This window comes from Triticum aestivum, chromosome 5D (assembly GCF_018294505.1).
Source record: "Triticum aestivum cultivar Chinese Spring chromosome 5D, IWGSC CS RefSeq v2.1, whole genome shotgun sequence".
NCBI classification, from domain to species: Eukaryota; Viridiplantae; Streptophyta; class Magnoliopsida; order Poales; family Poaceae; genus Triticum; species Triticum aestivum.
This window is the reverse complement of record NC_057808.1, coordinates 36,820,906-36,832,943: the sequence shown is the minus strand read 5'-3', so window position 1 is coordinate 36,832,943 and position 12,038 is coordinate 36,820,906. Positions and strand designations below refer to the sequence as shown.

The 12,038-nt window shown below is 44.8% G+C and overlaps 1 protein-coding gene across 4 annotated transcripts; it reads right to left on the bottom strand.

Moving 5' to 3' along the window:
• Window positions 1–3,708: 3,708 nt before the first annotated feature.
• LOC123119271 (protein IQ-DOMAIN 5) lies at window positions 3,709–9,649 on the bottom strand. Of its 4 annotated transcripts, none has more exons than XM_044538998.1 (7): window positions 9,437–9,649; window positions 8,307–8,447; window positions 7,073–7,273; window positions 5,923–6,150; window positions 5,162–5,275; window positions 4,463–4,967; window positions 3,709–4,191 (listed from the first exon to the last, which is right to left on the bottom strand). In XM_044538998.1, the coding sequence occupies exons 2-7, from the start codon at window positions 8,400–8,402 to the stop codon at window positions 4,043–4,045; spliced, it is 1,293 nt and encodes a 430-aa protein (XP_044394933.1). In that variant the 5' UTR covers window positions 8,403–8,447; window positions 9,437–9,649; the 3' UTR covers window positions 3,709–4,042. The 4 variants fall into 4 exon arrangements, with proteins under 4 accessions (XP_044394933.1, XP_044394934.1, XP_044394935.1 ...); XM_044538999.1 differs by having other exon boundaries at window positions 3,709–4,188; XM_044539000.1 differs by having other exon boundaries at window positions 8,319–8,447.
• Between the last annotated feature and the right edge of the window lie 2,389 nt (window positions 9,650–12,038).

Below are 12,038 nucleotides of genomic sequence, written 5' to 3'. Positions count from 1 at the left end.
ACGTGGTGTGGGAATACGTGGTGTGCTTTCAGCATCCGAGCCTTAGAAATCCGAAGCTGACAGCATTAGTTTTCCTCCTCCCTCTCATGCAAGCCACGGACAAAAAACGTTTTGCTATCCGAAGTAAAATTTAGATATACAAGAGGAGAAGAAGGAAGAATTTGGCTGTTTGGTGTGGCTCTCGTATGGCATGGGCCCACCTGACTGCTGCATGCTGAACAGCGATAGCAACAAGTCAACGGCCACAAATTTAGGTTTGGATCATGCTGAGAATAGTATTGTGACGAGCAAGTGTGTCCAAACTAGCTAGTTTTCAGCTCCACGAAAATACCAGTATAAATCAACCAATCGATTTATCTATATCATCTCTGTACACTGACCTTCCAACGGCCATGAAGAAATTAGGATAGCTATGATGTCGCTCTAACTGCCGAAAATGCATAGGAGCTCTCGGGTGCTACGCCCCCCTATATTAAAAAATAATTTATTAATTCAAAAAAGTCAAAAAATCCAGGAACTTTTTATGGAATCAAACATGATCAAGTATTGCATCCGTATAAAAAGATTAAACCTGGAATGACTTTTTTTGTATCCAGGGTTAAAGATTTCCCAAAAAAAATACTAGATACAAGTACTATTCATGCTATATTGTCGTCATAAATTTATCTTTTTTGCCTTGGAGTCAACGAGAATTATTCCTTGGCCAAACTTTTTATATGAGTACAATACCTAGTCATATTTGGTTAAAAGTTATATCCAGAATTTTTTCGACTTTTTTCTGAATTATTAATTTATTTTTGAATATAGGGGGGTGGAGCACCCGAGTGCTCCTAATCCGCTTCCCTCTAACTGCACCATATCTCTCTCATAAAAAATGGCTGTGATCACGGAACCAAAAAGATGTTGATATGTCGCCTTCATGAGCCCTTTTCACATGTTGAACTTGGATCACGACGATGTCCAGTTAATGGTACTCTCTTATTTTCAAATTACTTGAAGTTTTATAATTTATAGAAACATATATATTACGATCTAGTACATCACGAAATTAATTTTATTAGATCTTCGTAAAAATATTTTTTTAACACAGTATAGACGCAAACGCTCATACACACGCGCATACCCTCACCCCTATGAACACACACACCCACACCCTATCCCTATGAGCACCTCCAAAAGACTGAGCCGGCATATTCGTATTGAAATTTACGAAGTCACCGTAGGCACCTCGTTATCGACGGGAACGTCTCCTCCCACTGGGTGGGCTAGGGATATCACAGTCCCTATAACCATCTAACCACATATTCGTTCGCCGTAAAAATATATTTGATATCATCGATATAGCACACTTTTTCTAGACTTAATTAAATATAGACAAGACAAGTTTGACTAAATATGTCATCTCTATACGTACACCGACCTTCCAACGACCAAGAAGGAACAGGTGGTATAGCTTTGATGTCACTTTAATTTCACAATGCATATCTCACCAAAATAATCTTCTCATTCGAATCAGTATTTTGACTACCAAACCAAGAAAGATGCGGACGCGTCGTCTCCATGGCCCTGCACTAGCTTTTCATGCATTGAGGCAGCATGTAATGGACCATGATGATGAGCAGTAATTAACTCCACAGCGCCGCAGACTCCACGACGATCAACATGGATCGGGGTTGCATTGCATGCGTACATCCACAACAGTATAGGACTATAGATACATAGCCCTCTACAATTTTCTTTGATATCAAAGCTGCAGTGTGGAATTTCGCTATCGTTTTTCGTCAGGAAAAACAAAAGACATGCACGCCAGTCAACGGTCTAAAGCATCTACAGCCGGACCTCTTAAACCCGTCTCATACGTCCGGCCGGGCAGCCTGGTCACTGACCGATCATTTTTTTTAACCCAGATGGACGTCTCAAACGGAGCTCAAACGTCCGGGCTAACCGGGACACTCCATATCCAGCCCAAATATGGAGTGGATATGGGGCGTCCGGCACGCCCGCCATGTCGGTCTGACGGCGGGGTCCCACGCGGAAACGCCCGGAAACTCGGCGGTCCGACAGACGCCATGTCCGTCGCCGCGGTGTGAACGCCGCATGGCGCCGCTCCGGCTCGCCGCACAAGACCAAATCCGGCTATTTAAGCCGGTCGACGTCCCGCAACCCTAGCCCATCCCCCTCCCTGTGCCGCCAGTCTGAGCCCATCCATCTCCTCCCTCTCCCGCTCCAGCGCTCTGCCCACGGTCCGACGCTTCGGCCACGCTCCGGCACTTCGCCATGGTCCAGAGCAAGATCACCTACTACGCCATGCTGATGCCGGAGCGCCGCTACGAGATCCAGCAGGAGATCTGGATGAGGCAAGCCGTGCGCGCAGCCCGCATCGCTGCCGGGCTGCCTCCGGACTCGCGGGAGCTGCAAGAAGAGGAGTAGTCGGGGAAGAGGAGGAGGAGGAGGAGGAGATGGCTCCAATGAAGGTGGAGGAGTCGGAGGAGCCGTACCAGCAGGTGTCGGCCTTCAACATGGAGCAGGCGGTGGCGGAGTTCGCCGTCGCTCAGTCCGACGAGATGGCGGAGCAGCAGGCCATCCTGGAGTCCATCCAGGATGAGGCCTATGTGGAGGCCAACCGGGCGTTCCTCCGGCGAGAGCAGGCGGAGTCCGACGCGCTCTTCGCCGAGCTCGACGCGGAGATAGAGGAGGAGGAGGCCAGAGCGGAGCAGCCGGAGCTGCAGCTGCCAGCCATGCCGGCGGAGCCGGGCACGAAGACCGCCGTGATCTCCGACGAGAAGTAGCTAGGATCGACGTATTGCGTAGGTTCTACTTTCTTTTGCATGTCTTTGTATGGATATAAGAATCTAGTATGAGATGTCCGGATGTTGTAACAAGTGAAATTTAAAGCGTGCACGCGCGTCTGTGGGCTTTTGATGGGCCATATTTGTCATATGTGGTTGTAGACGCTCTACGGCCCATGCAAAAGAACACATCAGATTCCCTATTGTTGTCATAAAAGAAAAAAGATTCCCTATATGTTATTCAACATTACAAATGTAGTAGCAAAGCACACGCACACAAGGTATGCAATGGTGAGAGGGAGAAAGAGAGCCAAATCTGGTCGCTCCATGCGCCATCAGTATGATCCGGGCCCACCTGTCTGCTGAACAAAGACAACAGGTCGTTGGATCAATTTCCGATTGCCATCTTTGTACACTGACCTTCCAACGAACCAACAAGAAACAAATCAATCAATTCTGACACATCACATTCTAATCGCGTCGTATCTCAACAAGATAATCGTCATCACCAGACCGCCACATACAGCATTATCCTAATCCCCTGAACACATGCTTTCAGACAAAACCAGGAGCAAACAGCACATCAGATTATCACACAGCTCAGACATCCCATTAGTCAAAGGCAGGCAGGTGGCTTTCAGTTGGGTCCTAAAGAGACCTCCAAAGGGGGCTGCTTTGGAGCCACTGCATCTGCATGCATGATTGCACCTGGACTGGAGACCCATCATAATCACACCATCCTGCTTTGGCTTTGCAAAAGGCCACCACTTTCATCATACTACAAAAAATGGTCAAGCATGCAAGATGGAACACGTTGTGCTTATACAATTCCTCCAGAAGAATCTGGGTGAAGGAAGCAGGAAGAAAGCAGTGAGAGACATACATGGGGTATATGCATGGCTGGTCCCAACCACCACCATTGATGCTGCAGAACATGCAATGTTGGAACATTAAAGCATGGTTTTTCTTACACTGAAGGATAGATAGACACAACTTGCAGATAACATGGTGCTTGCCTCTTCGGTTCTTTCGGAAGAGTGGGTCGAAGAAGAAAACATACACACAGAATGCTACGGAAGCATGAGGTAATGGTTACAGCAACGCCTACCGACGGGGCATGGAGCGTGGCGGCGATCTAGATGCAGGGTTGTTTATTTCTTGGTTTTATGTACACAGATGATGCAGCGACATCATTGCCATGACTAAGTTTCTGGATGAAATGGAACTGAGTTGGTTGATCATCAGGCCTCTGCCTAAACCCGCTTCGCGCTTGTGCTACCAGGGCTCGGTCGCTGCTTCGATTCAGACTTGGATGCTCCTTTCGCCTTGTTCTTGGAACCGACGGGCTGAGCTTTCTCGCTGCTGTTCGCCTGGCCTTTTCTTGCCGCGCCACCGGCAGCTGCTGCATACATGTAATGGACATCAGAAACTGCAGCTGCATGAACTGAAATACTTAGCTAAGTAGCAAATGGATATCAGATACTGCTGCGGCATGAACTGTTAATACTTTGCAGAATGCATGCCAACTACAAATGAAATGCTTGGCTAGTGACAAATGAGCTCTTGAAAAGACACATAGCTTGTGACAGATACAGTTTTGGATAGCTTAAATATCTGAAGTAATAGCGTTCGCGACTCGGGAGGTTAACTGGCAAAAGAATGCATATATTTACCGTTGTTAGGAAGGGATAGCCGCTTCTTGGTTGGTGCATTGACTTGTGCTGCTGGCCTTTCCTTCGGATTACTTGTGGACCGTGGAGCCGGATCTGTAGGTTGAGGGCTGACTTCCTCGGAGGTTTGATCCGATGGCTTCGGTTTCAGCTTAGATGATCCCAAAGAAGCGGCGGGTGGCGCAGCCGCAGATTGCCCTGATGAAGAACCACTTGCATCAGAATGTGACTTCTTGTGTTTTGCATCTTTCGTCTGGCTTGAACCATTTAACTGAATGCCCGAAACTGCAACTTTTCCTTTTGGCTTGTTTACATCCCTGTCCCCATTTTCCTCAGCCTCCTTATCATCACCAATTGGTACATTCTCTTTGGCATTACTGTCCAGTAACCTGTTCTCCCACGGGCGTACAGCCACCCACCTCTCCACCCAGTTCCGCCCCCACTGGTTCTCATCCGCCTCTGGCCCTTGGACATCTGCAGCTTTCTGTTTCCTCGAACCTGCTTGCCGCTGCCAAAGGAAAGCGCAATTAGCAGCCTGCATTGCCAACTTACTATTACATCATTTGTTCTTCTGCTTTACTGAAAAAAATACAAAGTTCCCTAAAACCCAGCCAGCACCTGCTGAACCACTTGAGCACCAAGGCTTCTACGGCTGCTCATACATTTATCATTTATGGTAGAATATTATCACTTTAAAGTTACCTGGTGCGTTAAAGCATATGCCATTGCTCTTTCCCGCTTAGCGGCAGCTTCTTGCTTTTTCAGTACTTTAGCTTGCATTTCTTCCGCCGAGCCAATACCGCCACACCAGCGTTCCTGCATCCCATAGTTCAGTAACGATACAAGCGAATATGTGATTAAAAACAGACATTTCAGTCATTTATGCCAGCTGGTGGACAGTTCGTACTTTCTGTTATTAATGAGCTCTACAGAGAAACCTGAACAGTTTTCCCACAGGAAAACTTGAATTCTTGCATTTGTGATCTGGATATTCTAACTCTACATCTGTAAACAAAGTTCTGCTGTGATTGTATTTTCAGTCACAGCTAAAGCTTCTCAATTTCCTGAACTACAAAAGATAATTTACTTTGCTGTATGGAAGATTGTAAAGAACAAGAAAAGCCAACAGATTATTTGACAACTCCAATAATATACAAATCTTGGCAAATAACTCTGCTAGGTAAATTAACAGAAATCCAGCGAACAGAGCTATATAAAGCTGCCGGTTTGTGTGAAAAAAGTAGTTTCGTTTACCCCACCAGGCATACTTCTTAGTTCTTAACATACATGGATTACTCAGATGCAAGAGAAGGGTGGAAGATAACTTAGGGAACTCAAAGGTTACAGCATTCACGAACCCCTGTTCGAAAGAATATGTTTGGCTTGCATTTGCATATATACTGTAAGGAAATCATGAATTGAATAGCCTACATAACACCACCGACTTCTGGGCAGTTTCATACCTCAATTTCTCGAGCTTGATCCTCCTGAGCATTTTGTTCAGGAGCCTTCTTCTGGGGTACCTGACCTTCCAAACCAATACGAACCTGTCTTGCTCTGACACGAGCTTGAGCCTTTACTAGTGATTGCATACACTGAAGTGTTTCTGCTGCTTGCTTTCGTACAGCATGGCCCCTAACGAGAGCCTGGAGTCTAACTAATCCTTTTAATGCCCGTAAAGCTCGCCTAGCCTGATAGTGCAAGCAGAAAATCAAAGTGCTTCACACCACATATCATCAAAAGACTGCCTAGAAGTGAGAAATATTAGCAAAATTGTTTTCAAGTTACTGCTTATTTTGCATATTCTTCACTTAGGTTTATATCTGATTGGTCCAGCTCTTATAAAATGCATTATGAGTTACTATTATAGGCGTTGGGCACTTAGGCCTGGATCATCAGAAAATAAACAAAATATAGTGAGTATAGGGACAAGAGTGATCAAACAACCTACAAAGTTTAGTCCCTAATGGAAAAGGCAAAGCCCCAAATGATGAGTTTCTAATGAACAATATCTATCCTTTAATTCAATTTTAATCTATACTCATCAGTTTCTTTCTCCCACAAAGGGATTACGAGTTGGCAATTGGTTCTTTGTCCTCGCTATCCTTAGAAGAATTTCTGATGACCACTTCATGAATCTGCAGCAGTTCTAGTTTTCCTATTCTAATAGTTGCTCCAACTAGATATGCCCCATAGGCGAGTCAGTAAACAACAATCATTTACACCTAGCAAATAACAGTACATCTGGATAATTTCAGTTCAAGACCACAGTAAAATCCAAGAACTTCTTAGGTGTATCCAGTGAGTTGTGGCATTACATGATTGACCAGCACCCAGTAGTAGTTTTGGTCTTCTTTAAGAAGAATATACCAGGACTTTATCATACATAACAAAAGGGATAGAGTTCACATGAATCCCATTTTCCATTTATTTTCATCCATTATGATTTTTAAATTAGCACTCAACATTTTGTGGCATTTTCCATGTTGGAGGCATAAAGCAGAATCCAGAGTTGGGACAGTAGATTTATCCACGTTACAAAATGCAATATTTTGCTTGATTTTGTTTTAAATTGTCAGTAATAACAAGGTAATCAAAGAGAGAATATAATACCAAGAATGCTCGAAAGGCTGATTGAATAATTGTTGCAGCCTGATGCTCCTTTGTATTTAGTTCAGTCTCAGATGAAATTGTCTGTGTATTGGTGTCACTAGCCAATGGTTCAGTTTGCACTCTGTGTTCTGCAACTGCAAGGGCGCCTTCAGTATCCACGGAATGTTTCCGTTTGTGTAGCACCTGAGCAGCAGAGCTCCTCTACAGTATACAAAGCATAGTCTTGAAGCAATATTTCCATAATTTAAAGACAATAACCAAAGTTAGGAGGATGTCGTGAAAGTAGATGATAATGCAATTCTGTTAATAAGCACCACATGCTTAGATGTGGCATTGCACCTATACAGTCAGTTTACAATCAAAGTAAACCAAAAGGCTTCCATCAAAACTTTACTAGAAAGGGGGAAAAAAATCAGTGGCAGTGAATTGAGGTTAACAATACTCATGAACTAAAAAAGGACACAAACTAGAACAGTCAAATTTAAATTATATTATGGAACTTATTAGTTGGTTGGCCCAGAGCTTGTTGTACCATGTGTTAACATTTCAGTTGTCCACCAAATGGTGGATGTGAGGACGATGGAAGCATTATGGTCCTTGACAGCAGCAACTAACAACAAAAGGACTTCAGCAACGTCTTTGGACAACAAAATGAGTGCTAACATTAGTTACACAATGCATAACTTCTAAGCAATGCTGTAATCTACTTGTTTCAAATTTCTCCTGCATATGACACTTCTGAGTTCTGACAATGAAAAGGAATAGTGGAGGAATAACCCGTTAGGCCTTAAAGGACATCAGATGATAAAGACATGTCAACAATAACACCACTTTCAGTGAGTTTTGGTAAACCATCTACTTTCCATCATTCTTGAAAGATTCCACATGTTTGGACAGGACAAGAAAAATCCAAATGGAAGACAAGCAGGAAACAACATGAGCAAATAGACCCAAACCATTCACTATCACAATATCCAACCATAACGAATACCCCCATTTTCTTACTGGGATGCTGGATAATGAGGCTGTCGCTTTGCTTTGGTGTCTTTTGCAGGAGTTGGTGATTTACCTAGCTGTGGTTGTCAATTTATAAGAAGTTGGGATCAAGTGCTAGTATGTTTGTGCCATTTAGTTCATCTTTCGAGATCGAGGATGAGCAGCAAATTTCCTACTAGTGCGTTGAGGTCGAGTAATGGAAAGAGGGGAAGCTGGCTCGAAAGAAAACTGTGAATACCCTTTGACTTACTTCTCTGCTGCTTTCGCCATTTTGAGCTTTTCCATGCTTTTTTATCCCAACAAGTGATTTGATCCACTTGGATGAAATGCCCATGGTAGCTCCTTTTTCCCTCCTAGTGAAGTAGTGATCAGCTAACACCTGCACATCATAACATCATTGTCAAATGATAAGTCCCACCTAATTGAGCAATACAGCGACAGTTGTGGAGAAAGTACATCACCCATATGAATAATTAGAGCAACTTAAGGCAACACTAGTGTTGAAAATGTCATTATGAAAGAAAAGAAAAAGAAGTAACAACAACACTGACTTGTCAAATTTGTTGGCTATTTACAGCTAAACTAACAAACAAACTGATCTGTCACCCAGCAAACAGGGGCATCTAGTAGTAATGTAATGCACATTTGAACTATTTAATCGCTACAGAATTCCACGCATTCCCCCCTGAACATATAAACAGATGAAGTAAAAGTCATGCAGCAAGAACAGTTTCGGTGACACTCCTCGCAGGCTCGTGCTGAAGAAAGCAACTTTGCTGAACATAAGCATCGATTAGGTCCAAAATTCCACATTTTGCCATACCCAATAGCTTACGAGTAGATTGGAAAACAGCATAACCCCATGGCACTACGCAAGCAAGTAAAACTGTAGAAAGTGCACAGGAATCAGCAGCCGACACGACGAACAGGAAAAAGGAGGATAAAGTTGCGGCCGACACCTAGAGTTACTGTAAAACTTCAGCACTAAACACAGAAAACCGCACCCGGGGGCCTCCCGTGAAGAACGCCTACAGAATGCGAGCAAATTCCCACGGGAGCAACTCTAGGCGCTCACTGCGCAGAATGTGAGCAGAAATCCCACGGAAGGAACCCTAGCAGGGGGGGAGTTGAATTCTACAGCAGCCCAACCCCAAAGACACCAAAAAATCCCGGCCGAAATGCGAGCAAAGCACACGGATTGGGTCACAGGGCGGCGTTGCCAGAACCGCAGCAGCAACCGTCCCAGCAAAAATCGAACTGGCTCCCCAAAAGGTCCTACAAAATCCTATGCACGCCAAGCAGCAGAGACCTAGAGACAGCATCCATTATCGAGAGGAGGGAGGGAGGGAGGGAGAAGAGGAGCTCGACCTGGGCAGCGCGGAGGAGGGAGGGAAGGAGAGAGGGCGGAACCACCACCGACGAGCGAGCGAGCGAGCAGTCCTCCGGTCGCCCTCCGCTCTCTCCGCTCGGGGTAGGATTTCTCTGTGCCAACTTCCCCTTTTCCGAACCTTTTTTTTTCTTGCTATCTTGTCTGCTGTGCGTTTCCTATTCTATTCGCTTCCTTTGGTTTGGATTATTGTTCCCGAGAATTTCTTTTGGATGGGTACAGTCCAAAGTTGTTGCGGTTGCCACTTGGCGGTTGGCAGTATGTGCATTCCTTTTTTGCGTAGGTCCTTGTGATTCTTCATTTTTGCGTAGGTCCTTGTGATTCTTCATTTTTGCGTGGGAGGTACTACCTTTGTTTGCATTTGCATACAAACCAAACCAAACAAGAGATGGAAGAAAATACTCTTTGAAAACAGGCTCTCGCCCGGTTTGTAAATAAAGTCAAACGGCCGAATCAATGTAGGTTGACGAAAAAGACTAATATTATCATGCTTATATACTCTAAGCATATCAAGGGATTCCTTTTACAAAGCATGTTAAAGATAAACACATGGTGACAGGAGTAGCCACACCGAGTGCTGGAGCGTGACCAAAATAAGATAGGAGGCCAACTCCATATCAGAACACGGAATGTGCATGAAAAAGGCACTAAGTCATAGATTTGATATACCAATGGACAGATAGATGACTATATCGGCAGTTTTCCATTGCCACCTAAATAAAAAAGAAGCATACTTCATCAAAACATTCAATCACTTAACGAATAGGGTCGACATCTAAGTTACTAGAACATCACAATTCATCCCATGACATTCAAATTAGGACATACTGAAATTGGTGCTCACACTATTAGAAATAGGACCTCGATGTGCTGGACATGTCCAAACAAAACCAGGAGACTACTAGAAAAGGCATTGATACGCCTCAAATGTATCTATTATTTTCTATTGTTTCATGCTATTATTGTTGGGGAATGTAGTAATTTCAAAAAAATCCTACGCACACGCAAGATCATGGTGATGCATAGCAACGAGAGGGGAGAGTGTTGTCTACGTACCCTCGTAGACCGTAAGCGGAAGCGTTATGACAACGCGGTTGATGTAGTCGTACGTCTTCACGATCGACCGATCCTAGCACCGAAGTTACGACACCTCTGCGATCTGCACACGTTCGGCTCGGTGACGTCCCACGAACTCATGATCCAACAGAGTGTCGAGGGAGAGCTTCGTCAGCACGACGGCGTGATGATGAAGCTACCGGCCAGGGCTTCACCTAAGCACTGCAACGATATGACCGAGGTGGATTATGGTGGAGGGGGGCACCGCACGCGGCTAAGAGATCAATGATTAACTTGTGTCTATGGGGTGCCCCCCTCCCCCGTATATAAAGGAGTGGAGGAGGGGGAGAGGGCCGGCCTCCTAGGCGCACCCCAAGGGGAGTCCTACTCCCACCGGGAGTAGGATTCCCCCCTTCCCTAGTTGGACTAGGAGTGGGAGGAAGGGGGAGCAAGGAGGAAGGAAAGGGGGGCACCCAATTCGGATTGGGCTGGGGGGGGGGGCGCCCCCTCCTATGCTCCCTTCTTCTCTCTCCCACTATGGCCCAATAAGGCCCATATACCTCCCGGGGGTTCCGGTAACCTCCCGATACTCCGGTAAATGCCCGATTTCATCCGGAACCATTCCGATGTCCAAACATAGGCTTCCAATATATCGATCTTTACGTCTCGACCATTTCGAGACTCCTTGTCATGTCCGTGATCAAATCCGGGACTCCGAACAACCTTCGGTACATCAAAACACATAAACTCATGCTACCTCTTAGAGCACTGCGTTGGTTTTCCCTTGAAGAGGAAAGGGTGATGCAGCAAAGTAGCGTAAGTATTTCCCTCAGTTTTTGAGAACCAAGGTATCAATCCAGTAGGAGGCCACGCACGAGTCCCTCGCACCTACACAAACAAATAAATCCTCGCAACCAACGCAATAAAGGGGTTGTTAATCCCTTCACCGTCACTTACGAGAGTGAGATCTGATAGATATGATAAGATAATATTTTTGGTATTTTTATGATAAAGATGCAAAGTAAAGAAAGCAAAATAAAGACGACGCTAGAAATAACTTGTTTACGGGAGATTAATATGATGGAAAATAGACCCGGGGGCCATAGGTTTCACTAGTGGCTTCTCTCAAGAGCATACGTATTACGGTGGGTGAACAAATTACTGTTGACCAATTGACAGAATTGAGCATAGTTATGAGAATATCTAGGTATGATCATGTATATAGACATCACGTCCGAGACAAGTAGACCGACTCCTGCCTGCATCTACTACTATTACTCCACACATCGACCGCTATCCAGCATGCATCTAGAGTATTAAGTTCATAAGAACAGAGTAACGCTTTAAGCAAGATGACATGATGTAGAGGGATAAACTCATGCAATATGATATAAACCCCATCTTGTTATCCTCGATGGCAACAATACAATACGTGCCTTGCTGCCCCTACTGTCACTGGGAAAGGACACCGCAAGGTTGAACCCAAAGCTAAGCACTTCTCCCATTGCAAGAAAGATCAATCTAGTA